This window comes from Syngnathus acus, chromosome 10 (assembly GCF_901709675.1).
Source record: "Syngnathus acus chromosome 10, fSynAcu1.2, whole genome shotgun sequence".
Lineage (NCBI taxonomy): Eukaryota > Metazoa > Chordata > Actinopteri > Syngnathiformes > Syngnathidae > Syngnathus > Syngnathus acus.
The window spans coordinates 4,609,440-4,635,051 of record NC_051095.1 but is presented as its reverse complement, the minus strand read 5'-3'; the positions used below and the strand labels follow the sequence as shown (position 1 = coordinate 4,635,051).

Genomic DNA, 25,612 nt, shown 5'->3' with positions numbered 1-25,612 from the left:
GTCCTTTGCCTCGGAGCCAAGTGCACTCACGACCGAGAGGACGCGGGTGCTTCATTAGCTTTTATGCACGCCGCCTCTTCTTTGCTCTAAGACTTGCTGATTTCCACAGAGTGAAAATGGGCCCTGAAGAGCCCTTGATAGCTAGCATTAGCGTGCTGGTGCGCCGCCTGAAAGGATCGCTCATTTTGTGTTCTCACTAAAACCACAAAAGGGTAGAACATGAATCCATAAAAAAGTTTAAACATACACATTTATCCCTACAAAGGCGCGATTGAGGATTCATTCTAACAATTCAGAGAGGCCAGACGGTACGTGGCGTCCTCCGCACGACGAGTGACATTCCATGAGCAAGACAGATGCTCGGCCGCGGCGACTCATTAGCGAAGGCCGCCGAGGTTGCGACCGGCAATGACGACTGTGACTATGCTGCCATCTGCCAGCTAAAAAAGTATCATACATGCTCCGTAGGGGATGGCGAGGTCCAAATTGAAACCACCTGCACTTATGAAATACAGCAGGCGTGGTTATCATAAATGGATTGGCGAAAAGTCTGAAGGGCAGGTCTGCTATTTTGCTTCCGCGTGATCATTTTAGAGACATTTCCTTCAACGATTAAGTTGTCGTCGAGATTTTGTCCAATTGCTTCCTGTAAGCTTGACGGACAATATCAAAAAGAAATTTCAAGTGTGGCGGTTGACGACTCCTAGAAAATAAAAGCACAGGTCCACGCAAGGTCAGATCTTGAGGAACAAAAAGTATCTTGTTTGATTGGGCCGCCTTAAGAGCGGTGTCTTAAAACTCATCTAAAAACAAATTTTTATTCTTTGGTTTTTGACTCAGCTTGAGACTTGGCCTTGTTTTGGAGTTTTCTTGTATTTACTGTTTTCAAGTTATTAACTGCCTTGGATTTGGTATGTCTGATTTTTACGGACATCAATTTTGGATGTAGTTTTTGAGTGGAGGGCTTTAATTTGGGTTTTAATCAAACAATGCAACTTTACCATGATATTATTTAAACAGGAGAGAAACATCTAAAAATGCGCGATGCTCATCAATAACAAAGTTTGCTTTTCATTTTTCGTGACTACGGATGAACAAGCATGTATGTGTACACACACACACACGCACACACACACGACACTGCCCGGGAGGCACGAGGCAAGATGAATTGCCACTAAGTGCTCGGCGAATCACATTACAGTCCATAGATTACAAGTGTTTGAGGTAAACCCCGCTGGCAACAAAATGAGTCTGATGAGTTGGCTCTTCGGCTGCGCTCATCTTTGCTTGGACACGTCGCTGATGCATTGCCTCTTTAAGAAAGAACGGGGGCGAAGCGAGCGACGCGTCGCCTTAATAGACTACGCTGCATCTTTGAATCTGTTTACCCTCGTCATCGTAATGAGACTGGAAATCGGAGCTCGGAAGAATTCGCAGAGGATGATTGGCTTCGGATCAGTTTGTGTGTTTTTTTTTTTCCTTGGTTTCTTTTAAAAGGAAGAACAAGCGGGTGCCTGTGACTGTTGCGTGTTCAGGTCTCAAAATGTGAACTCTCATGGCAAGTAAGCAGAGGTAAATGCCTGAAGAAAATAAATCAACAGCACGTCAGCAACGCATCACCACCTCTGCTGACTGATACTTAAATGCCCTTTGGGCCCCAAGCAAAAAACACCACCATCGACTGTATATATATATATATTTTTTTGTATGCACACACCATCCGCGTGTGTGTATAAAGCACAAGTCCTCCGCGGCGAGGGATTAATCCAATCCATTATCTGGCAAGGCTCAGGGCAGCCCAATCGATGGCGCTTCTCAGTGGCTGCTGATGAACTTCCCTATGTGACAAGGTGTATCACTCAATGCTGTCACAGGGCAGCACCGAAAAGAAAAAAGAAAAATAACAGCCAAGGCCCAAACGCTGATAAAAGTGGCCAGCCCTGCAGCGGATCCAAACGAGCCCGACGGCGCTTATAGTGACCTGTTGCGGTAACTAGTTATCGCATCCACACACAATAAATACAAACAGGATTGAAGCAAAGGGGAAAAAAATCCCATTGCGTTTGCTGTGTATTGTCCCGTGTCATTTTTAAGCCACCGCTTTCAAAGCAAAATGTGCTAAGAAGCGCATTTGAAGAGAAATGTAACAACCGCCATTCAAATGGGCGATCTTGTGTTGCCATGGCAACAACAGAGCTGCTCTTTGCCTCATTACAACCCATCTGGCTATTATTTTGAAGGAAAATCGCTTTTCATACTGTTATTTATTATTATATTTATTAGTATAACAGTGGCACACTCCAAAAATCAGGTACCACTGTATTAAACTGAACAGCAACAAAAATGTATAATAGCCCATCCAAGATGGCTTCTAGCGACGCCATACGAAAAGAAAAAAAAGTTGAATAGTCTAAAAAGTGTGTCACGCAGCACACTCAATTAAACAACTTAATTGTTTGACATCATCCTGATAGCTTCATGCGAAATCACAAACGCTGCGTCAATTCGAGCGTGAAGCGTCATTACGCGCAATGAGGACAACGCCGAGGGTGGCGTCGAAACCCTTTGAGCTGAAGAAGTGAGAGGGATGATGGCGGCGGAGGGGATCAAAATGGCAGGACGGTTATGAGATGCCTTTTCAAGACGTCGCTGTTTTGCCCGCCCCGCCAGTCAATCACGATTACAATGGCGGGGGAGAGACAGGAGCGGCGGCGCAGAAAGAGCACAAGTGATAATTACAATGCGAGGGACAAGATAATGGGAAGGCGCCGCGCTGGTCCAATTGCTTAGCGTTTGGCGCCCCCCCCGCAACGCCGCCACCACCGCCGCCATCTCTGACAACCGGCAATCACAGCCCATATCAGCGGGATCCAAAATGAATTAATGTGACAAACGCACTCGCTAGGTTGCTCCATCGCTCTGAGAGGGTCAAAGAAGATTCACTTTTACTTTGTCGCCAGCAATATAAACACACCAGACGTGAACAAGGAGACAAATATCTCATTTGACAACAAACTGTAGTAACATTTCTATGCCTGCGGTTATTCTACAGGTTAATAAATGAAGCCACTTTGAATTTAATTGACATATGGAACAAAAGTGCATTTATTTACATAGTTGAGTTCTAAAACTAAAAGTCAGAGTCAATAAACTTGTTAAAACACAAATCTTGACTCATTTCTATTTCTCATTTAAAATGTTTTTTTTTTCTTTGACATCTAAGATGTGGAATTTGCGTTCTTGCGTTATAATCTAAATCATTTGGGGGGGGTCATTAAATAATATATCATAACAATAATATGTTATTCTCACCAGTTTTCTGAAGCTGAGCCGTGATTGGTTGTGGCCTGTGACCGGCTACTGTGACGTCATTTTCAGTCGACAGCAAGTGGTAAAATGGCCGCCCCCTGAGATGGATAAAAACAGGCAGATTTTATCTGTTTAATTCATATTCCACAAACAATACATTAATCACAATACTGTGTTTTGACTAGTTGGGCTGCACCAAATATATGAGTGCAAAGAAAATGTTCGGGTGGTTATCAAATTTTCTGATATTATCGTCCCCCCCAAAATTGCTTTCTTTACAATTAATTGTCTCTATATTGATCCATGAACATTTGTGTTGCAGCAAAGAAACTAGCATCACTTAAAATTGAAGTACACAGTAAATACAGCACTCATGCAAGTGCAAATTATTTCAAGTCAATAACATGTTTTCACATGATTGAGTACTTGTGCACACTTTGCTTGAACGGTTGGCGGCGATCCCGAAGGCTCCCATCGCTCATCTTCAGCAAGGAAAGCCACCTTGGTAATCAAGCGCATCATAAATAATTTCATTTTTATTAAGCCTCCTTTTTTATGCTTTATTTCACCGAGAGGCAAGTGATTAATGATCAAACAAAAGAGACCAGATGCACACCGTGTGAAAATACACTTAAATGCTTGTCATACCGAGTTCAAATAAAATATGTCTGTTACTTTACTGATAGTTAATAGATTTACTCAGCCCCAACAAAATTCAGCATGAGGTTTCTCTACCTCCTGTTGTGAAATAAAGCTTGTAAACCTGTTGTGTGATGGTTCAACTGGAGCCTTTTGTTTTTAATTCTAATTTACACTGACCTGGCAAAGAGACGAACTATTAAAATAAACCGTTGATTAAAACTAGGTAGCAATTTCTTTTTAAATGGGCAACATAATCAAGGGATGTCACAAATGTACAAAATGGAGTGGAATTACACTTGGTGATAAAACAGTTAGAAAAAAGAAATGACCCAAATAGGAGGCAGTTTTAAGATTTTACACTCACCTCGTCCGATGCAAAATGGCGGCCTACTGCCGCCATGTTCCACTTAAAAGCACTCCTCCAGCGTGGCTTATTTTTATCTTTCGGTCCTAAGAGATTTGTGCGTGTGACTTTGGGAAACCCTTCATAAATACTGTAAAAGAATCAATTCAACATACCAAATGTAAACGTCTAATGCGTGTAAGGAACACCAGACTTACAAACGTTTGGGTGTAATTGGGTGCACCTAACAGCAGATGGCAGCATAACATTGTGAATATTTTTTCAATGCTTTTTAAGCCAACAAACAAAACATCTGTATCCAAGTTTAATTAAAACGGTTTATTTTACTCAACAAGTGGTGATCAATACAAATAAAATAAAATCTCTGGAATCCAAAAGTAAAATTACAAATTACAGTTGATTCAAACCTTGCTTTGGCACTAAAAAAATACAAAAAGGCACTGTGTCACTTATTAAACAGTGAACCATGACCAAATAGTACATATATTTAGAACATTTTATTATGACTACAATTACCCGGAACAAAATGCTTGTATTTTCCTACAAAAAAAAAAAATTGTACAGTTAGGAGTGTCATCCAGTGCTAAAACTCTGTTTGTGCCACATACTTGCTGCAAAAAAGCATTAATTATTTGTCACCTTAGGAGGGTCAATCTGCCCGGCCTTTATTATTAACACAAAAGAGACAGGAGGAAGACATTGGCACCGGATTTCACCTTGGCCTATTTTGGCTCCTGCCCCTAAATTAGGGAAAGCCTGCTCTGGAGTGCTCCAGTACGCACATCCCTTTGTGGGTGTACCCATTTATACGAATCCCTAGGATCCATTAATGTACCAAAGTTGCTCAGGAGTTGGTACACTTTTGACCTGAAAGCAGGACAGTTCCTCTTTTCTGTACCTTTCTGGTTGTGCAAATTCAGTTTTCATTCAATCTTGTTCAGAGGAGCAATCTGTTTGACTGCCACACCACATTCTCGTTCAAGACATTCAGTACAACAGTCAGTCGTAATGCATAGTGATTTTTTCGGGGAGGGAGGCAGTAGGTGTGGTCATCATGTGAGAGGCTCATTTAGCGCCCCCTACAGGAAACCATGCTCATCGAGTCCTTTCGGGGTCACCGGGTTCCACTTTGCAACGGGCTTGTTGGAAGTGGAATAGCCTGCAAAAGCAGAAATAGTAAGACGTATACGCTAACGTTCAGGCGAACCCACTAGAATTTTTGAGGTACCTGGTTGTGGTCGGTCTGCAGGGAGTTGTGATGACTCAGCATTTGACACAGGAAGTCCTCTGGCGTCCACATCGCTCTCCCCTGAAGACGTGTGCTCCTCTGCTCTCATGTATAAGGCGGGCCTTTTATGGTATTTGGCCCGGTAAGTGTCCGTCATGCAGTTATCCACCGAGAAGTAAGTTGTGGGCAGAACCACATCGGGGGAGTCGGCGCCTTCTCGGCCCGGGAGCCGCTCTTCGCTCTCCGACAAGTCGTTGCGGTCCTGGTCCGAAGACCTGCTGGAGCTGGCGTCGGACGAGAGCCTGCGCTCGGCGGGCATCTCGATCCAGCGGATGAGGGTGTTGTTTGAGAGTGCAGGGGTGGTGCTTTTGGGCCGGCGGGCCGGTAGTTCTGGCGGTTCTGACGGGCTCGTGCGATCTCCGCCAAAGTGTTTAGGGGGTAGCGGAGGGGGGGAGTTGCGTGCAAAGTCATCATTGCGGAGCTCCTCGTGTTCAGAGAAGCGTCCGAGGTCGTCTGAACTGATCCAATCAGAACTGATAGTCCTTGGCAAGTAAGGCGGAACCGGGCTCACTGGACTATCAATGTTTTCTTCTTTCTCGCTGTCCAGGCCGTTTTCCAAGACTCCAGGAGTGTATCGGAAGGCTCTTTTTCTATTTCAAATAAATAAATAAATAAACAAATGAATATTCGTTAAATAATAAATTGAAGAAAAAAAACATTGGTTAAATAAATAAATAAAAATTAATACATAAATCAATTAAAGATAATAAATAAAATTATTGAATAAATATAATGAATAAACAAACAAAAAATGAATGAATACATAAGCATTCGATTGACTGAAGATTAACATGAACGCATTGAAAGCAATTTACCTCTGTAAAGGATTGTTTGAGTCATGCAGGTTCAGAGACTTTTTCCCTTGTTCACCTGGAAAAGAAAAACAAATTTTATTTCCAGCACCAAATGGTCCGAAATAAACCTAGCCGACATCTGTCGCAGCTTTGACTTTACAAAGGGAACGATGTGATGATGTTTTAGGCGTGTTATCTAACAGGGGTCACAACGAGGCTCTGCGTCGGGAACGGAAGTATCAGAGCAGCTTGTGTCGCCTGGGGGGGCGAAGAGGGCACTTAGTACATCCGGTCTAGCCAACGAGCACAGACCCTCCAAGAGGATCTGGCGCCTACTAACATGGAGCTAATAAAGAACTCCAGCAGCTTTACAAGAGCAAATAATGAAATGAGATTTGGGAGGCTCAGACTTGTACCTTGTAAAGCCCCTTTGAGTGTTGGCAGCGAATGTATGCACATCAGAGTTCGTCAGGGTTCGTTCAAGGAAACAAATATTCGCAAGTTGTTGGAATTCTGCAGTTTAATCTGAACCGGACATTTTGGGGTCCAATTTTGTCTCATCATTCTTTCAGAATAAACACTTTTGTGACATTTGTGGAATGTAAAACACAGTAAGTGCCTTGATAAAAAAAAAAAAAACGCTGGGGAACACTGTACTATATGCACAGCTAATGTTTTTTTTTTTTTTTTTTTTAGTTTGGAAGAACAAGTCTGACCGCCAAAGAGTCCTGACCTTATAGTTTTTGTCTAGTCATCAGATCACCAAGCTAAGTTGGAAAAAGGTGATCCACGCAAACGGACGACGCGAAGGGAGTGAGCGGCCATCTGCCATGCGTCAGCACTCTCGCTCTCTCAAAGCATTAGAGGCTAAATCCTTTGTGCTGGCATGCAATTACGGCGGGGTCAGAACATGCCCCGCCCACTCCATCCACGGCGCTATTGCGTTTTTAAGCCGCTAAATCCACGAGGCAATTCACAATTTGAGAATGTTGATCTGTGATCTTTCTTCAAAATAAAGAGACGTCATTAAATGGCAATATAAAAAAAGGGGGCGGGGCTCAATCCTACATCTACCGTTGTAATGCTAAAATGTCCGCCTGCTTGAGCGACACCCATAACTCAAGCTTGGCCTCGGCAACTCAAGGACAGACAATTTACGCAAACAGCGATGCGATGGAATCCATTAGATCAGCCCGTGGGTTCAAACTCATTCCGGCAATATTTGTGCCAGGCACGAGGGGGGCTGGCGGGGTCCCAAGGGTCAAGTGCAAGCGGGAACGCTAATAGCCTCTCCTGTGCGGTTCTACAATGAGCAACCGTGGACGATTTAGCGGCGGCATCAAGTAGTCCACACGAGACCCCTCCGTGGTCCTTTTAAACGGGATCTCCGTCCCGCCACGTCTGAATGCCGGCCAGACTGACTCCAGACAGATAAAATGCTAGCATACAACATAAACACCCCACACCTGAAATGTTCTACAAACGGAAAGCGGATGTTTGTTTACACGAGTGTAAAAGGGGACGACGAGGCCACCAAATGGAAAAATCCATAAATCTATTTTCTATACCACTTATCTTCCATAAGGTCACAAGTGAACTCCAGCCTAACCCGGATTGCTCGGTAATTAAACTTTCCCCTCATGGGAAAAGGGAGCAGTCGACTTGAATATTTCGTTCTGGCACAGGTGGCCATGTTGAGGCGATGGACACGCACATGGAGTACTTTGCCAAACAAGTTGAGCAAGTTTCAAGACGGTAGTTTCAAGCTGCTCGACGTACTACTTGTACTCACTCCGCCCTGAATTCAAAACAAAACCACAACGCCTACATCCGCTAGAAGAAAGAAAGAAAAAGAAACAAAACAACTTGGGGGGGGAGCAGGAATGACTTTTAACCCTAGTCTGATGAAAACATTCTTGGCAGAGGTAAGGCTGTTGTTTTTGTGTTTCATTCTGAAACGCAACATGACCTGGCAATAAACACGCCTGCGATTTGGGTTCCCGTCTGAATACACCTTCTGACAGACATTTTCGGCCCGGCTGAGCACAGCTGGGTGGCCCTTACAAGCTCGCTCGCTCACCAACATCATCATCAAGATTAACTCTGAGTTCCTGTTGAGGGAATTTCTGTTTTTAACATCGGTGAGCTTTAAAATCATATTACTTCCTGAATTATTTTTTCTTTTTTTTCAAATTATGTTGACAACTTATTCCTCCTTCAATCACTAAGTTATGACAATAATCCAATCAACTGCTCTCATTATAGCACAAAACTAGAAGGGCAAAAAATGATTTTGAATCTTCGGATACATTGGAAATAGTGACTTACCAGGAGGAGAGGAAGTTTCCGATTTGTCATCATCACTTCCCCTCGGAGGGAATATATCCCTAAAAAAATAAATACAATTATTTGTTCTTACATGAAAGACGTCATACAATTTTCCATAACAATTTCCAGGTGAGTGTGATGTTACGATTAGGGATGTTCGATACCGTTTTTTTCCAAACCGATACCGGTATGAGGACTCGATCTTGAGTAGTCACCGATACCAAGCACCGATACCACCATGCTACTTTTGATACACAATATTTACCCAAACAACAATGAGAGATCATTTTAAAAAAAATATCTTTATACGCCAATCAATATCAATTGCCCTTAAAATCGCACGATACTGGTATCGGACAATGTGGCGAGTACCGATACCGTGAAGTAAGCCCGGTATGGTCACCAATACCTGAGATGTGTACTCCCTACTTTGGATGGCTTTGCTTTTTGATATAAAAGTGGAATGAATGTATTTAATTACCGTGACAGATGCAGCTCGGGTATGGGCCGTAATTCTTTAGGGGGAAAGTTCTCCACAACGGGCGAGTCCAGATTGGCCGAGCTATTGCTAATTCTGTCGCTGCTCTCGTAGCCGGATTCCGTTCGCTGGATTTTCCAGTTGTCGTAGACTTTAAGAGTCGCCGTGCCCTTCGTCCTGTCCTTGTCACCGTAGCCGCCCCGGCCGAGCGAATCCAGCGAGCTGCGACTGCTGCCGTTTTCGTGCCTCTGGTCGTCCTCGTAGATGGTCATAAGGTTATTGGGCTTGCGCTCCTCCCGGCCTCCCGACATCACCTCCCACTCTCGTGTAGGCGACTTGCTGCGAGGCCATCTCCGCTCTGGACCGGCCACCTCGCCGTCGTCGCCTCTTAAGATACTGTCCACATTGAGCGCCTCCCTCATAGGCTTCCAGGGACGATTGGATCTGCTGCGACCGTTCCCCGCACTCCCGGGACGCCCGCGGGAGTCCTGGCTGCTATCTGTGTCGTAACCGTTGGTGTCCGCTCTCCTGCTGTACTGAGCGCTTCTAACGCCCGCCAAACTGGGTAACACTTGAACCCTCGAGCTGGAGTGAAAGGACTCGTGAGAAGGCCTGCTGCTAAGTTGGGGTGGGCGCTCACTCCGCGTGGGACCTTTCCCCTGACTGCTGTACAGACGAGGCTCTACGTGTTGCCTGAACTTAATTTCCGGGGGGGAGATAGAGCGAGAGTTGGCCCGGTCTTGACCCGGCTCTGTGTGGGAGTAAAACGCATATTGTCAGATTCAAAGCGGCACACTTTGAAGCAGGTGATACAGAGGCGATAGGATATCGAGTTATGAGGGTGTCCATAATATAAAAAATAAATAATAAGAAGAATTAAAAAAAGTCGGGCACACTACCCAAGACACAAATATCACCGGAGTCACTTTTCAAGCAATATGATGTTTGATGATAACCAGAACACTAAAATATAAGAAAATCTAAATATAACAAATACAATATAATAAATAACAAATAAAATCTAAATATATTAATAAAATATTGGTAAAAAAAATGCATGTGTTGTGCATTTTGTTTTTTTCGACTGAAGAGGGAAATCAGAGAATTCCAACTGAGCGAGAGCAGGATGAAAGAGAGCTCAGACGGACGTCAGCAGTTAATCCCCGTTCTGACACGTCGCTCCTGAACCCGCGCTTACATAAGGTCCGCTGAATCCCGAGACGTGGGCCGTTCTCGTGTGTGTCATAAAAGCTTGGGAATTCTCCCCGTGCGTGTTTCATGCGCGGCGTCACATGTACAGGGTGGACATGAGGATGTTTGACCAACCTCTGGAGCGTGATTCCGGCCGGCGATGACCGCTTCGATCAGAGTCTCTTCCGACTGGATGCGCCTCTCTGCTGGCTAGCTGCGTAACTTCTCTTACGATCTCTCGGAATTGACGCTTAGGCTCGTCGGCGCCGATTTTCACTATCAAACAAAATGTATACAATAGCAAGTCATGAGGGTACAGAAAGGTGGTTTAAACTTTTTTTTTTAATTTAATTTAGTTTAGAAAATTTTTACTTTTTTTTTTTTTTGCCAATTTATTTATTTATTTATTAATATTTATTTTGCTATTTATTTTTATTTAACTTTTCTTCTTTTATGTATCTGTAGGTTCCAACTATGGGTGATCATTGCCACTTTTTTTTTTCCTGACAGATACCAGTACTCAAATCTTGAGTAGTCACCGATACCAAGTGCCGATACCACTAGTAATTAAAGCAATGACAGATTATCTCAAAAATAGACCTATGTATTCAATATACCATTTTTCCTTCAAATTGCATGAAATTAATTTTCTACTTCCTGATTGTAAAATGGCCTCAAAAGTACCGCCACCTCAAAATAAGGCTGGTATCTGTACCGATACCGACACTTGGTATCTGTACTCGTCCGTCTCTAGTTCCAACTGTGGAAATCTAATTCAAATATCTCAAAGTCTACCTTGCCCACGTCCTCCGCTAGTATGCGCACCGCTGCGGCTAAAGGTGTTTGACGTTTTCTGATGTAACGAGCGTGGAAAACTCAGCAGCGCGTTCAGATTCTCCTTGGTCAGTTCCAGCTTCTTCGGAGACGCAAGTGGAGAGGTCACACCTAAACCGGGAAGATGAAAACACATTGTTGCACACGTGAGCCCACCACGCCATGGTTTCAGGCGGGCCGCCACCCGACTTGGACCTGGTCTACGGCCAGCATGGAAGGTTTTGAGGAGGATCTTTAAACGGGGATAAAACCTCCCCGAGCTCACAAATCCTGGGGTGTATAATCCAAGAGCGAGATGTTGCTCTCTCTCTCGCTCTCTGCCTGCACGAGATTGACTTCAACACATCCACCATTCCATTTGCATGACTTGCCTTCTTTATTTTCAAGTTTCTTGTACTGGGTTTGCCTCAGGTTCTGTTGTGACGCATCCTCTGGCGTTATAGCGCTGCCATTCGGGTTGGCGTAAAACAGCAGGAGAGGCTGGAAGTGACCTTTAATACATTTGCTGACCACATCTTTCCACCTGGACCCGACCTAAAGTGAGAACATCAGGAGAAAGGACAGCATGTGAGAAAAAAAAAAAAATCACAACCACTCCCACATTCAAATAAAAGCCGTGAGCAGCGGCAGATGTCGGAACGGAAGCCAAAGCATGACTGCAAAGAAAACGAGGATAAAACGCATCCTCGCAGTCCAATTGGCGAGCGCGTGGAACAATCACATTAGCGGGGCTTCGTCAGGTGCCGGCGCGGAGACGCCGCCAAGGCGAGCTGTGGGCTAGCAGATGCCCCGTGTGCTTCTTAATTAAGCAAATGAAGATTACAGCGGCGAGATGAGGGCGAGCAGGAACAACGGAAAGTGTGATAGCTATTGAAAATGCAAGCATGGGAAAGTGGAGTACAATAAGCAAACTATTAAGTCAATAAATAATGTATTTTACAAAGTAGACTAAAACATTTTTTAAAAATTATGTTGGCTCACAATTCATAGAAAAAAAAAAAAAGTCAGGCAGCTTCAAACGTCGAACTGCATTTAGTTTCATTTGGGAAATTTTTCCAAAGTGCTTCTTTACATAATTAATTACATAGTTAATTAATTACCTTTGCACATTATAAAATGACGAGTTTGTGCTTGAAGTCATGCAGCCACACAGAATGCGTTCATCGATGGAGGTTCTGCTGTATCTATGGACAATTTGGCGCTGATCCAAATTAGGATTGCGCAGACTTGGCAGCTAGCTTGCCTGAGCTCTGCGCAATGCGACTTGAGTTGGGCATAAAATGGTGAGCAACCATTTGTAATATTCGACTTTGTTTTGGAACGCAAAATAATGGTTAGTGTACGATTGAGGCACCTCTTTGACGGTGGCGTCATCGAAGAAGACCCACTTGGAGGTCTTGGTGTGGTAAGCGAAGGCACAGTAGTGGCGGCTGGAGTAGCAGATCATCCCCACCAGCTGCAGCTCACCCTTTTTGGCGTGCTCGTCGGTCACTCTGTAGAAAAGCTGCGCACACAAAAACAGCGGCTTTAAATCACAACTGGATAAAAGATCCAAAAGTAAACCGGTGAAGTCTAAAGGTTATTTAGCATAAAGCTGCATTGAAGAATTTGTTGTTGTCATAAAAGGTCTCATCTCGGTCACGTAATACAGTAGCAAAATCTAAAAAAAAAGTCAAAAACTTTTGGGGGACAAATAATTATCCCAAGATTTTTGATTATATATTTTATTTTATTATTTTATTTTATATACTGGTCCATCAAAATATCATTTTGCATGAAACCAGTTTGTGGACCAAAAAATGTTGGGTGACCCCTTGCCCAAAACACACACAAAATATAAATTCCAGAGGGAAACGGCACTCGAATGTCAAAAAATAGGTTCGGTTTCATCCTCGCGCGTTTCCTGCTCAGCCGGTTCTCACCCTCGCAAACAATAGCTCGCAAACAATCGGGGCGGTGGTGGTGGGTCTGCATTTAACACCCAATAATGTCACATTAAACACTCCCGAATGAATCGGGGCTTTTTGCGGCGAGCGCTCGAGAAACATGCGGGAGAGAGGGCTGTCAAATAAACAAACTCAACACTTGAGTGCGGAAGTTATGTAACGTGTGAGGAGCCCACCCCCATTTGATTTCCAGCAGCGCTGTACAACTCGCCAACGGCGCTCAACCTCCTCTGGTAGGGAGGGGATTTGAACCGGTTGACACGAACTAAAAGTAGGGGGGGGGGGGCTTTTTGACCAGCGGGGCAGGGAGACCCCGGCGGGGCACCGACTGATTACGCAACGGTCGCAGCTGACGACGGTGTGAGCGGTGTGTACGGCGCTCACCGCTGACAAGCTGAGGTGAGGCCCCAGCGAGCGTATCACGTCCTCGGTGAGGTCCGACTGGTCCGAATCCCACACGAAGCCGATGGTGACGATCTCTGGGGAGTTCATGAGGACACGTCGGATCCGAATCCTCTGGCCACATTTGCTCTACAGTGGGAAAAGAGTGAAAATAAAAACCCTGAACTCATTCACCACCAGCCCAATTAAAATGGACGTCTATAACCGTCATTGGCAATGAATGAGTTTATTTTGAAACCGTTTCCAAGACACTTACGGGACAGTTACGGAGGTCTCCGACTGTACACGCCGCTTGTAACAGTTCTCCAAAAGTTTCGTCCTTGCGCTGTAACATCTGTTGGCTGAGGAAGAGGAGAGCCAAACGGACAAGTGAGGCGGACGAGGACGGTAATGAGCATGTTTTTGTTGCTTTACCAGAGCGCGGTGGTGGAGACGTAATGAACCAGCTCTATAAACGGCAGCGGGTCAGATGAGGCCCCGCAGCTACGGCACACAGACTGCAGACGGGGAGACAAAGTGAGCAAAAATGTCTATCATTGTTGCCTGGCCAATTACATTCACTGCTGTAGCAACAAAAAAAAAGATCCAAGGTTGTAGTGTGCATGCCGGGCCAGCAGTTGCAAACATGCTCATTCAGCAAGCACCGTTTTTTTTTTTTTAAATAATCCTAAAAAATTGTTAGTTGTTTTTTTTTTTTTGCTTTAATAAGATCATTAAAGAAAAGTGTTAAAAAATGCAAATTTTAATTTAGACAGTGGTCTGCAGAATAGGGTATATTAATTATAAAACTGCAGATTTTTTTTTTTAAATGAAATGGCAAAAGGGGAAATTGGAAAATGAAATGTTTTTCTGTAGAAAGGGGCAGGACATTTTCCCTGTGCTCCTTTTCATTACAATCTTGTGTTTTCATATAAACATAATAAAAATGCAATGTATATCATTTTTGAATGCAAATTTTTTCATGTATTTTAGAGTGAGGTCAAACTGGTTTGTTAAAGCGAGTCAGCATCACGCAAAACCCAGTGGTGTTTGCGTGTCTGTGTGTGTCTCACACACACTCCCTCTCTCTCACACACACACACACACACACACACACACACACACGCACACACACACCATCTGTGATTTAGTGGCTTCTGCTGATGCTGCATTGAAGAACCTGAGTCCAATCAAATCGGCCTTACTCCACTGAGGCCGCCCGCTATCAGAACGTGACGGATTGGACTCGCACAGTCTCAGACGTTGATTCATGCGCGCGCCTTGCGAGTTGGGGTTTCCGGCATTGGCGCAAGCGAATTGCGAGCGAAATGACGTCCTACTGACCTGCTCGTAAAGCGACATGGCAAACTTCTGATGGGTGATGCAAGACTTTGAGGTGCACGCGTCCGTCTCCTCGGGCACGATGTGCAAGTGGATTCTCTCCAGTATATTTTCCTGTCACACAATATTACATCAATCAACAACAACCCCAAAAAACAGCCTGGCTAAGAGCGCCCAGTCAGCTTTGGGATGGGACAGAGCGAGGTGAAATTTAGGCATAAGGTTTCAAAGGCAAGCGCCCGGTGACTCAGGTGTTGTCAGGTCTCCACGTGATAAAATATTCAAGACTGCACGGTTGCAGCTTCACAGCCAGTTCATCTTACAACGGATGCTCAATTCTCCAGTGGCGTGCCAAGAGTTCAAGCGTAAAGATCTGTGAGCAATTAACGTTGTTGCAAAAACAACTTTGCCGCAGAGCCATTGTAAATAAAGCTAGATTTATTTATTTCCTTATTTCCTCAATTAGTACTCATCAAGATGTTTTAGGATGGTTATTATCATTATTATTATTATTATTAATATTTATATTCATTTTAAATAATAATAATAATAATAATTGTTATTATTTGTATCATTTATATTAATTTTAAATAATACTTATATTATTATTATTAATATTACTAATATTCATATTAATTTTAAATTATTATTAATAATAACAATATTACTATTATTATCCTTGACTAATGAATTCTTCATTCATTATTATTTTAATATTCATATTAATTTTAAATTGTTATTATTATTATCCTTGACTAATGAATTCTTCATTAGTGGTATCGATACTCCCCCATATCCCAAAAAATAAATGTCAAACTCAGAGACACGAGATGAGGTGAAAAATGTAAAAAATAAATCAATAGAAAAATAAAAAATAAAAACCCGCAGTTCCCGCGATTCTCACAGGTGCCATTTGGCTCATGAGTTAAGCCCCTCGAACCAAAGTGGCAGCACCTAGCAAAGATTCGGCCTATTTGCTTCGGTTGTCCATACTACCCCTTTCTATTTAGTTATTTTTTTTATTTGCTTTAAAATCAACACATTCGGCGTAACGCAGAAGTGATGCAATCCTCAGCACTTATATAATCTGTCATCTCGATATTTAGCGGCAACCTGCTAGGGGGCTCGATGGGAGAGGAAAGGAGAGACAGAAGCTCTTTTCTGTGACCTCGCCACTGTTTGTTGCGGTACACACGGGTACACACACTCTCCCGGTTACGCTCGTTTCCCTCCCGAGGGGTTTCCAGAGGAACTTACAAAGCACTCTGCGGCATCGTCCATGAAGCCCAGCTGGAAGCGCTGCTCGTCCTTAAAGGTCTCGGCCAAGGCGTGACGCAGGTTGTCTGAAGGCAGCGCTCGCTCCCGACTGTGCTGGAACTGGGAGAAAATGCCCTGAGGAGAGAAGGGGGGGGGGGGGGGTGTTGGTGCAAAAAAAACAACAACAGAAAATTGCTCTTCCCCGAAACACTCTTTACCTTTAATGCGCAAAAAATGCACGACTCGCCTAAACAGAAGTGGCCTGGTAGCTGCCTCAAGCTTCGTCTGAAGATGTCAAGCTGCCAAAGAACCTACACAATTGGACACAAAACAAACATTGTTTTGCATTTCCAAGGTCTTCCGGAAGAGAAACCACGCCAGCGGGGGGGAGACTGCTCATCCCCAACCAGCTCATCTGCCGCCTCACCCCGTGAGTCACGCAGGGCTGGAGGGTGACCTCACTCCAGGCGGCTGACTGGAAAACCATGAGGCAACCCAGCAGCCAACACCCCACCAGTCACACAACACAACCGTCAAGTGTATTGTTTCGTCGTACAACACTGGGGGGGGGTGGGGGGGTGACTAAAACGACTTGACGTTCAGCTTTGGCAAAGACAAAAATAAATGTAGAGACTGGATTGTGAATAACAAAAAAATAATAATAATTGAGAGAAATGTCATTTTAAGCATTTCCAGGGTAGAGGCAGTGTTATTATATTTTAAGGGGATGACGCAATTCTGGAACAGGTGTGTGAGCTTTAACGCTCGAGTATCACGTCACTGACATCACCTAATTCCGAGTTTCCCAACTGTTTCTGTCACAAAGCGCATATTTTAGAATGAGTCAAACGTGATGACACACTACCCAACAAAATGTCACAAAACGTATGTCATCCATTGTTTATCCACTGCAGCTCATTTTGATTTTTTTCAAGTAGTGTAAACAGTACAATTGCATTTTTTTTTTCCAAATCCAATAATACTGATTTTACATTTTTAATGTCACTTAAAATTTGTTGTGATAGTCGTGACTCAGCAACTCTACAGTACCAAACATTTCAAATTTGCTGATTTTACTTTTTTCTTTTTGTGAACAGAGCCTGAGTGTTAAATTTTCTAATTTACCTCAGATATTTAATTTATTGATCTCTCATCGCACTCTAATAAACCGTCACACAGCATTTGGGACTCAATCTAATGAACCAGCACGCCGGCTAGATGTTAGCGGAACAAGCCAAGTCGTACCTGCACGGCGCTGTTGAGAAAGCAGCTGTTCTGGCCCGGTTCGTTCAGAAGTCCTTTGGTGGGGGCCAGAGACATCATGCTCCCCGGCTGGTAGCCCTTCCCCAGATTGCTTCCGGGCTTCCTGAACAACCTGAGTAATGCCATCGGGTTTACTTGAAGGAGTAAAGTGACCCCTGAAAAGGTCTGGGGCTATGTAATCCCACGAGCTGTAGATGTCCTGCTACACATGGGCCACTAGTCCATGTCTTGCGTGCATGAGGAAGGTCTAAAAATCAAAAGGTGGGTCCGAGGATGGGGGGCGTGGTTTTATAATCCAAGAAACACGTCTGTGAGGTTTACTGGTCCACAGGTGCGATGTCCTCTAACCACTGAGGACTCTTCTTGCCACATATTTGTGATGCTTCTTCTCAGGACATTCAGCGGTCTGAAGATCCACGTTCAGCTTCTGTCCAAAACAACCACAATGAGATCATTTGGATTTCACAACCTGGCCAGGAATCTTGTATATCATTAACATTCATACATTTTCGATGGTGGCCTTTGGAAATAAAATGTTCCCCACCCTTGGCCCAACTGAAGCTTTTAAGGAATGTCAACAAAGCTTGCACATTAACTTTTACAAACAGCTCTTAAAAAAGATGACAAGGTCGAGTTGGAGCGCGTACCCGGCAACGGCGGCGCTTTCACGTCCGCTTGCTTTCACTGAGCGTTGACAAACAAAACGTTTGTCAAGCCAAAACAAAACAAACTGACTCGCGGTAGCCGGGACATGTCACCAATTGAATCTCATTATTGTCATTCATTAATCTTCTGGTCTATGCGACACATTAACCAAGATGGCCGAACATGTTTATGTACAAAGACCAAAAGAAAACCCGAACCTTACCGCGAGGCTTTTAGCCAAAACCGGTCCGACAACATTTACCATTGTGGTATTTCAAGAATCACGGACAGATGACAACACGGCAAGCATGGAAGAAGCCATTCGAGTTTCAACGCTGCTTTGACAGTCATCATCCTCGTGCGATTCAATTAAAGAGTAGCGGGGGAGTGGGCACGTACTTTGCAGCCCGGCCTCCATGGCAACGGGATTCCGAAGCAATCACTTAAGCTCGGAGTTGCTTAAGAGTTTTGCAGATTAGTTTCAGGTCTGGCGGGAAGAGTGGAACGCGGCGCCGTCCTGCCACTGCTGTACGCCGAGCGCCGCACTCGAAAGCGGCAGCTATTATCAGGTGTGACGAGGTCAAAGGGGCTGTAAAAAAACACCTGCCAATCATTTTGACGCCCTAAATACAAAGAGTCAATCCATGTATAACACTTGTATGAAAATAATTTTGAAATACGTGTTAGCTAAGATGCTAGCTAGTAGCAATGAAGATATTTCACAGAGATCATTTAAATTTCACAGCTAGCTAGCCATGACATATTTTTTGTCCGACAAAGCATTTCGAAATTGACCCCCCGACACATTTTTAGACTGAGCCGGACCAGGTTACAAGCCACAGAGGTTAAAGAGGCGCATGGCGAAAGAGTGACGAGCCAGCATCGGCATTCTTACAGCCTGCCGTCATCTGCCATTTTACGATTGTCTAATAAAAACCCAATCTCCATGAGAAAATCGGATCCCCTTGAAATCAATTTCAGCGGCTCGGTCGCCGCCTTGCGTTTATCCATTGGGCAACGACCGACAGCTCAACAGACAGAAATGATCGTTTTTCCCTCCATCGAAATCACATTTTCCCCCAGCATTGACTCATGGAATGCCGACGGATGGAGAGCAGTCTACTTAATACGCGATAAAAAGGAAACCATTGATCCCAGTATGGAAATTGGGTCACTGCGTCAGCTGGATCAGAACACAAAAAAAAAAAATAACATGAATAGCAGAGAACAGAACAATCAGGCAAACACGACCAATCCAAAATGGGTTTAAACTTTTTAAGGGACATTTTGTGACGACTAACGGAAGAGATTCATGCAGGCTTGAAATGAAAACGGAATAAATACTCTGAGCTGCCCAGTTTTATAAGCAAATATGATTTGTTCTGTTTCTTTTAAGGGGAAGTCCGGAAGCCCGCCAATAAAAAGGTTCGCCCAGGAAGTGTCAAGCGAAAAAATGTCCAGAGCTTCTTTCTCTCCGGTCATTAAGAAAATGTACAAGCTAGCGCCTCGGAGCAATCGCGCGAAGAGGCGCATCAGCAAGTCTGGACTGGGGGACCGAGGGAGTTGAAGCTTTGGCGCCAAGTCATCGGCATTTGATCGACTGATGGACGAGCTCGTTAGGAAAGGCCCGCTTTTGCGCGCGAGGCAGGAATTCCCGATGACTCCATACAAAATCTGATCCATTTTTTTCCCCGTGGGAATTTCCTGAACTCCTGTTCAGATGGCGGAATGTGCTTTCAAAAAAAAAATACAGTTTATTTCCCGACAGACAGAAGGTGGCTGTGGAGCCTTTCGGACAACAATGCCACGTTCGGGCCTGCGGAACAGATCGGATCACCCACAGGGCGCTGACTCACTCGCTATTCCTCCTCGCTGTTGTCCAGCAGAGGAAAGGCTACAACAACACAGAAGCACATGTTCCGGGATCCAAGACTTCCCACTCGTGTGAACAAGAGCAAACTCTTGCTTTCCTTTTCACTTAAAAACAATTAGTCAAAAATTGAAATCAAACAGTAACCAAAGTCAAGACTTTGTTAATCAATCCCCCTGAAAAAAATAATAGAGTATGCATTTCTTCTAGGGCTCATCGAAATTCAATTACAATTATTGCATGATTACAAAATTGGCATAATCGTAAGAAAAACGATTAATAGACACAAATTTTTGTTTATACAAGGACGCTATACTTGAATTTATGCAGTACATTTATTTGCATTGTTCTAAAAAAAAGTTACATGTTCGGTCCATTAAAGGAACTTTCATAATTATTGTGTTTCAAAGAAATGTTATAACAAAAATAAACGATTGTTTACATAATCATGATTTCAATTATTTCCGAAATAATCGAGATTCAGTAACCTAAGTATTCATAAACAAAGGCCTTGAAGCGGCAGTGAATTTATATAGCAACATTTGAGCAATTGGAGTGGAAGATATTATTTATTTGGGGGGGGGCGGGGCAATGCCAGGGAATGATTCGCATACTACCACTACTTTTCATGTCAAGAATTCCAACATGTCAGTTTCCTTTTAGTCCTAAAGTGTGTCACTTCAGCAGCTACCATCTTGACCCCCAGTAACCTAATTTTTGTCCTTCCAGAATCATGCCAGCAGACTTTTCCCGCAGAGCTCAATTCAAACAGAAAAGACAAAAACAGGTTTGTCGACATGCTTCCAACTCCCTTTTGAAGGACAGAAATCGACCATAATGGTGTCATTCAGGATGAGCCGTACAGCTCAGATAACGGCATTGGATCACGACACTTTTGGTTTTTCACCAGAGAAAGCAAACATTGCATCGTGCAGGTTGTTGCAGGTGGTCGTCCATCTATTTTATGTACCAGGGTACAACCTGGATCACGTCACAAATTATTAACTCCACACAAGAAGGCCAGAGCTGGGATTCGAACTCAGAACCTCGAGTGTTTCTTTAAAACTGCCAATATGAGAACATTTTGACCACTTTTAGCATTCGTTCTTTCATTTAATACTTCAAAGTCGACATTCCATTTTGTCTGCTACTCATACTGTTAGTGTGGGATATTGTTTAATAATTATTCAAGTTTATCGTTTAATTGGTTGTCTATCCTTTTGTCCACATCGTAAATAAAGCCGCAGTGAAAGTGTATATCTGGTGTTTTGTTGGAACTGCGCTTTATTCATACTTAATTCTTTAAAAACGCGAATTGTCAAGTAGGTTTTTGACGATTCTTTTTTGTAACTTTGCCCTCCGACTTGTTGTTTTACTACCACACGAGTGAACACTTGACTTGGCTGGCAGTCAACATACGACAGAGGTGTGTAAACAACAAACTTTTTTTCCCGCACGACATGAACCTTGACGTCGCTTTATATTTGGCTTAATTCGTTAGTTATGCTTATAATGCTTAACTTTGTTTCATATACTGGTCGACCTGACTTCCTGATTCTTGCGCTTACCTGCGTTCAGGTACGTTTCCAACACGCAGTACTCCAATATAAACAATAATAATAATCAAAATAAATGTAAAAAATGAATTTACCTTGGCGATAGTCCGAAATAGATGTGCTTGCAATATCTTCAAAAGCAAGAGTTGCGAAATTGAAAAGTGGGAGGAGACGTAGGGAAAAACCGCAAACTTCCGTCCTTGTTTTCAACTCCAAATGTCGCCTTTCTTGTGACAAATAATTCCTTTTACGGTTTGAAGCGGATTTGCTTTGAAGGCTGCGATGAGGAAGAGGAAGGGAGGCTGGTTCAGCGGCGGTAGTCCCGGACGAGGCACCATAAACGGACCGGTCCACTTTGTTGCTTTCGGCACCTGAACTGGATTCGAGATGTTTTTCGAGGAGAGATGGACGAGATGTCCAAGTCAAGTCACGCCCCTTCCTCCTCGACTCTCCTTCCTGCGGCGTGCTACGCACTCACGCGTGTACATACACACTTGCACAAGTTGCACATTGCATGCACATTTGCTATTTCTGCACTACTGTGTGTCAGCGAATGATTAAACGGGACGGGGGGGGCTGGCTGTTAAATATTGACTGGCCATGGCGCAGTTGTACGGATTGCATATTTGTTGTATTATTATTTTTTTCCAACGGAGCACAGCGGAGGCAAAAGTGACATCTGCAGGCTCTCGTTAGCCAGACGCCATCTGCGTTATGAACTCGTGTTATATAAAAGCGACGTACAGTTAAAGCCCAACACACTTTAAAAAAAATTTTTAAAAAATCTTTGTTGTCCACTGTATGTGTTAAATACTTCCTTGTTTTGGTATACAGTAATCCCTCGTTTATCGCGGATAATTGGTTCCAAAAACCACCCGCGATAAGTGAAATCCGCGAAGTACGGTCACCAACAAGAAGTACTGGGCAGGCTAACGAGTTAGCGGAAAGATGCTAATTCGCCGTCGTGCTAACACGCGAAAACGGACTTCTAAAGAAATGTAAACGAATATTTGGAGCAATACTACATTGTCCCAAAGGTTAGACACATGTTTCCTCAATTTAGAAGTTTTATTTTGACTTTTAAATGTTTTTTTAATTTGGAAAAAAAATCCGCGATGTAGTGAAGCCGCGATAAACGAAACGCGAAGTAGCGAGGGATCACTGTACTTTAATGACTAACTTTTCCACCCCCGAACGTTCCTCCACTGCACTCATGCTTTGACCTGCAATCCTTGTTTGAAATATGCTACATAAAGTTTATTATTATTATTATTATTATGTGCAGTTTTCATGTTGTGTTTGAGATAAATAAAAATAAATCAATATTCCACAATTTTAAAAACACCATTCAGCTTTCTGACATAGTGTCCATCAAAAGTGAGCGTTTCAATAAAAGAATGTACTGCTCGCCACTTGTATTGGATCCCGTTGCATTTGCAAGTCATGTAAATCCACTTTCAAGTAAATCAAGGCAAAAAGGAAAAGCGCTTGTGTTGATGTAGTGTTTGTGTGAAGAGGGGTCACAATGTATCAGGAGAGTCCAGGCTTTCCCCAGGAAGTACTTGAAAGGAGTCCATTGAAAGACCGAGCTATTTCCTTCCATGCATTTCCCCGGGGGACATATAACACTTCCTTTTGAAATAATTTAAAAGTTTCGGAGCGTGGCGATAACGCTTTAAATGACTGTAGCCCTCTTGTGACATGGGATTTTTTTTTTCTAATAAATATTGCCTCCCTTTTAATGTAGATAATTTATTTTCTAACAAGCCCACGTAGTGTTCGTTTGTTATTCTCCCTCACGATCGACATTCATTAATTTTGTAACAGATTTTATTACAATAGACTCACGTTGGTTAATAGTTGTTATATTTCCTCCTCACCACTAGGGGGCACGTCAGAGCGCAAGAATGTTCATATAACAGACAAAGTGTAAATGCATTTAACTGACAAGAACTGTTCTGCTACGTTTGTAAACATTTTAAATTATTAAATTAAGTCTTCAGATGTTTTTCAACAACATTTTCCCTGCTTCCATCTGTGGGAAAGAAAGCTTTCATGTGTCTGCTGCCATGATGACTTTGTGGCTCATTATTTCCTGACTCACTAAGAGCATGCTGATGATGTGATGATGTGCTTTTTCTTTCTTTGAGGTCACCCACTGCAGAAAAGTGGATGATATAAGCATCACTCCCTTGTTGGCACTTGACCGTCTGGTACTGGCATGCAGCCATGTCTGCAAAATTTGCATCAATGCATATAAACCTATTCCAACGGGCCAGCACGTTTATAAACTCATGTAACACTTCAAAAAAATATTTACTTTCACATTTTAAGAAGCACCAGTCCAGAACGACCAACAAAACGCCATAGCAGAATGTGGTGTTCAAAAACGAGTCTGAAGTTAGCAAGGTGAAGTAAAAAACCTAATAAATGTATAAAAACAAACAATTGTAAAGGTTAAATAATAATATATCATACTTGAAAGTGAAATACAACTGAACTGTACTGAGAAAATGCGCTGTACCGGAATAAAAAAAAAAAAAAGCTTAACATACAATTTGGATAATTAATTCAGTGATACTTTCACGTACCACTAGAGGGAGCTCATGTACCACTGTTAGTACCACACTGGGAAAATCTTTGACAGAGGAAAACACAATTGGTTCTAATGGGAGATGAATTGTGTCAAGGACTCCCTCGACGACAGCTTGTGTTTGTACCGCGATTCTAATTGGTCCCCTGGGGGTCCAAACAAACATTTCCACGACAATAATTCATGGGCAACACGCTGCGGCCAGTTCACCTCATCTCAGGAGCTCACAAAGTTACCAAACACCACCCCGGCTGACCCGCAGTTTTGTATTTTTAGATATCCCAAAAGGCTTTGCACTTTCCCAGGAGAACGGACACCTGCTGCGAGCGTCCATCAGTTGTTCGAGGGCTGTGTGCCCTCGCGTCTTTTCCTCCGCTTGACCCGCGTACGCTAAGGATGGCGTCATTTAGCCGCCGTCAGCACGCTCGCTTGACATTGAGCTCCTGACTGTAACCCGAGGGAGCGAAGACAACAACAGGGAAACTGCTGATGGCGCTCCAGGGAAGGGCGGGCGGGCGGCCACCTGATGGAACCTGATGCGAAACAACACTTTCCAGCAAATGACTACGATTAAAATGAAACTTTGAAAATTTGACGCATCAACTTTTCATATTTTGACTTGTATACAAGTTAATAAATAAATCCGCCTTCCTTTTTCTGGCTTAAAACCAAAATCAACTCAGTACATAGTTGATAATCCAGCGTCCGATTGTGACTGCGCTGCCTCATGCCAAGAGAAACACGCCTGAGGGGAAAGCAGTCAGACACTAATAATCGAATTGTCTGGCTTCCCTCCACCCTCCTTGACCGGTGGAACTACGCCGCCCGTGCCAATATAATTTCCTGTTTGGGCCTTCTGATAAACGCTCAAATCGCAGTTCACGTGGAGTTGACGCATCTGTTTGAATGCAGAGGGGCACTAAATATATTTCCAAGGCTCGACTTCCTGAAAGAGAGCAGTGAGTCAGATTGGAGAGTGAGGGGTGGGTGGGTGGTAAAGGGAGTGGCAGCATTCCAAGCTGTCTCTGAATGACGTTTGGAATGTGAGATGCCCGATTCTGGCACAATAAAGTACATTTAAATCAAGAGAGGTAATATATCGTTTTTATTTACAGTCGTCCCTCGCCCTATCGTGGCTCACTTGTTGCGGTTTCAGTGGATCGTAGATTTTTCAATCGATGAGTGAAACGATTCCCTGATGCGAGGCTGCGCAGTTGCATGTCCGGCACGGCAAAGCCTCGTGGGAGTTGGGGCTAATTTTAGGCGCGCTAGCAAGAAATGGTTCGCACTTGGCAGACTAAGGCCAAAAGAACCTCATTTTGGAAAAACAGTTTTGGCCTTAAGACTGTTGTTTCTGGGCCAAAAGAAGACCCTGCTAGGTGAGGGTACTGTCAACAGGTACAGGAATTACAAGAAAGTACCGTGATCTTTTTGTGCTTAACTCATTCCCTCCCATGGACGGCTATAGACGTCAAAGATCCATTTTAACTGGGCCGGTAGTCAATGAGTTAATTACAGGTGTTATTTACTGT

General features: G+C 43.5%; 1 protein-coding gene across 2 annotated transcripts; it reads right to left on the bottom strand.

Annotated features, from left to right (window-relative positions):
• Positions 1–4,614: 4,614 nt before the first annotated feature.
• Positions 4,615–21,990, bottom strand: LOC119128343 (inactive ubiquitin carboxyl-terminal hydrolase 53). 2 transcript variants are annotated; one of them, XM_037260644.1, is made up of 18 exons: positions 21,583–21,990; positions 18,461–18,650; positions 17,399–17,843; positions 16,372–16,464; positions 16,154–16,288; positions 14,900–15,010; positions 13,991–14,073; positions 13,833–13,917; positions 13,559–13,705; positions 12,583–12,732; positions 11,600–11,762; positions 11,190–11,339; positions 10,530–10,670; positions 9,207–9,954; positions 8,726–8,784; positions 6,419–6,473; positions 5,544–6,193; positions 4,615–5,474 (listed from the first exon to the last, which is right to left on the bottom strand). In XM_037260644.1, the coding sequence occupies exons 3-18, from the start codon at positions 17,540–17,542 to the stop codon at positions 5,395–5,397; spliced, it is 2,994 nt and encodes a 997-aa protein (XP_037116539.1). In that variant the 5' UTR covers positions 17,543–17,843; positions 18,461–18,650; positions 21,583–21,990; the 3' UTR covers positions 4,615–5,394. The 2 variants fall into 2 exon arrangements, with proteins under 2 accessions (XP_037116539.1, XP_037116538.1); XM_037260643.1 differs by lacking the exon at positions 18,461–18,650.
• Between the last annotated feature and the right edge of the window lie 3,622 nt (positions 21,991–25,612).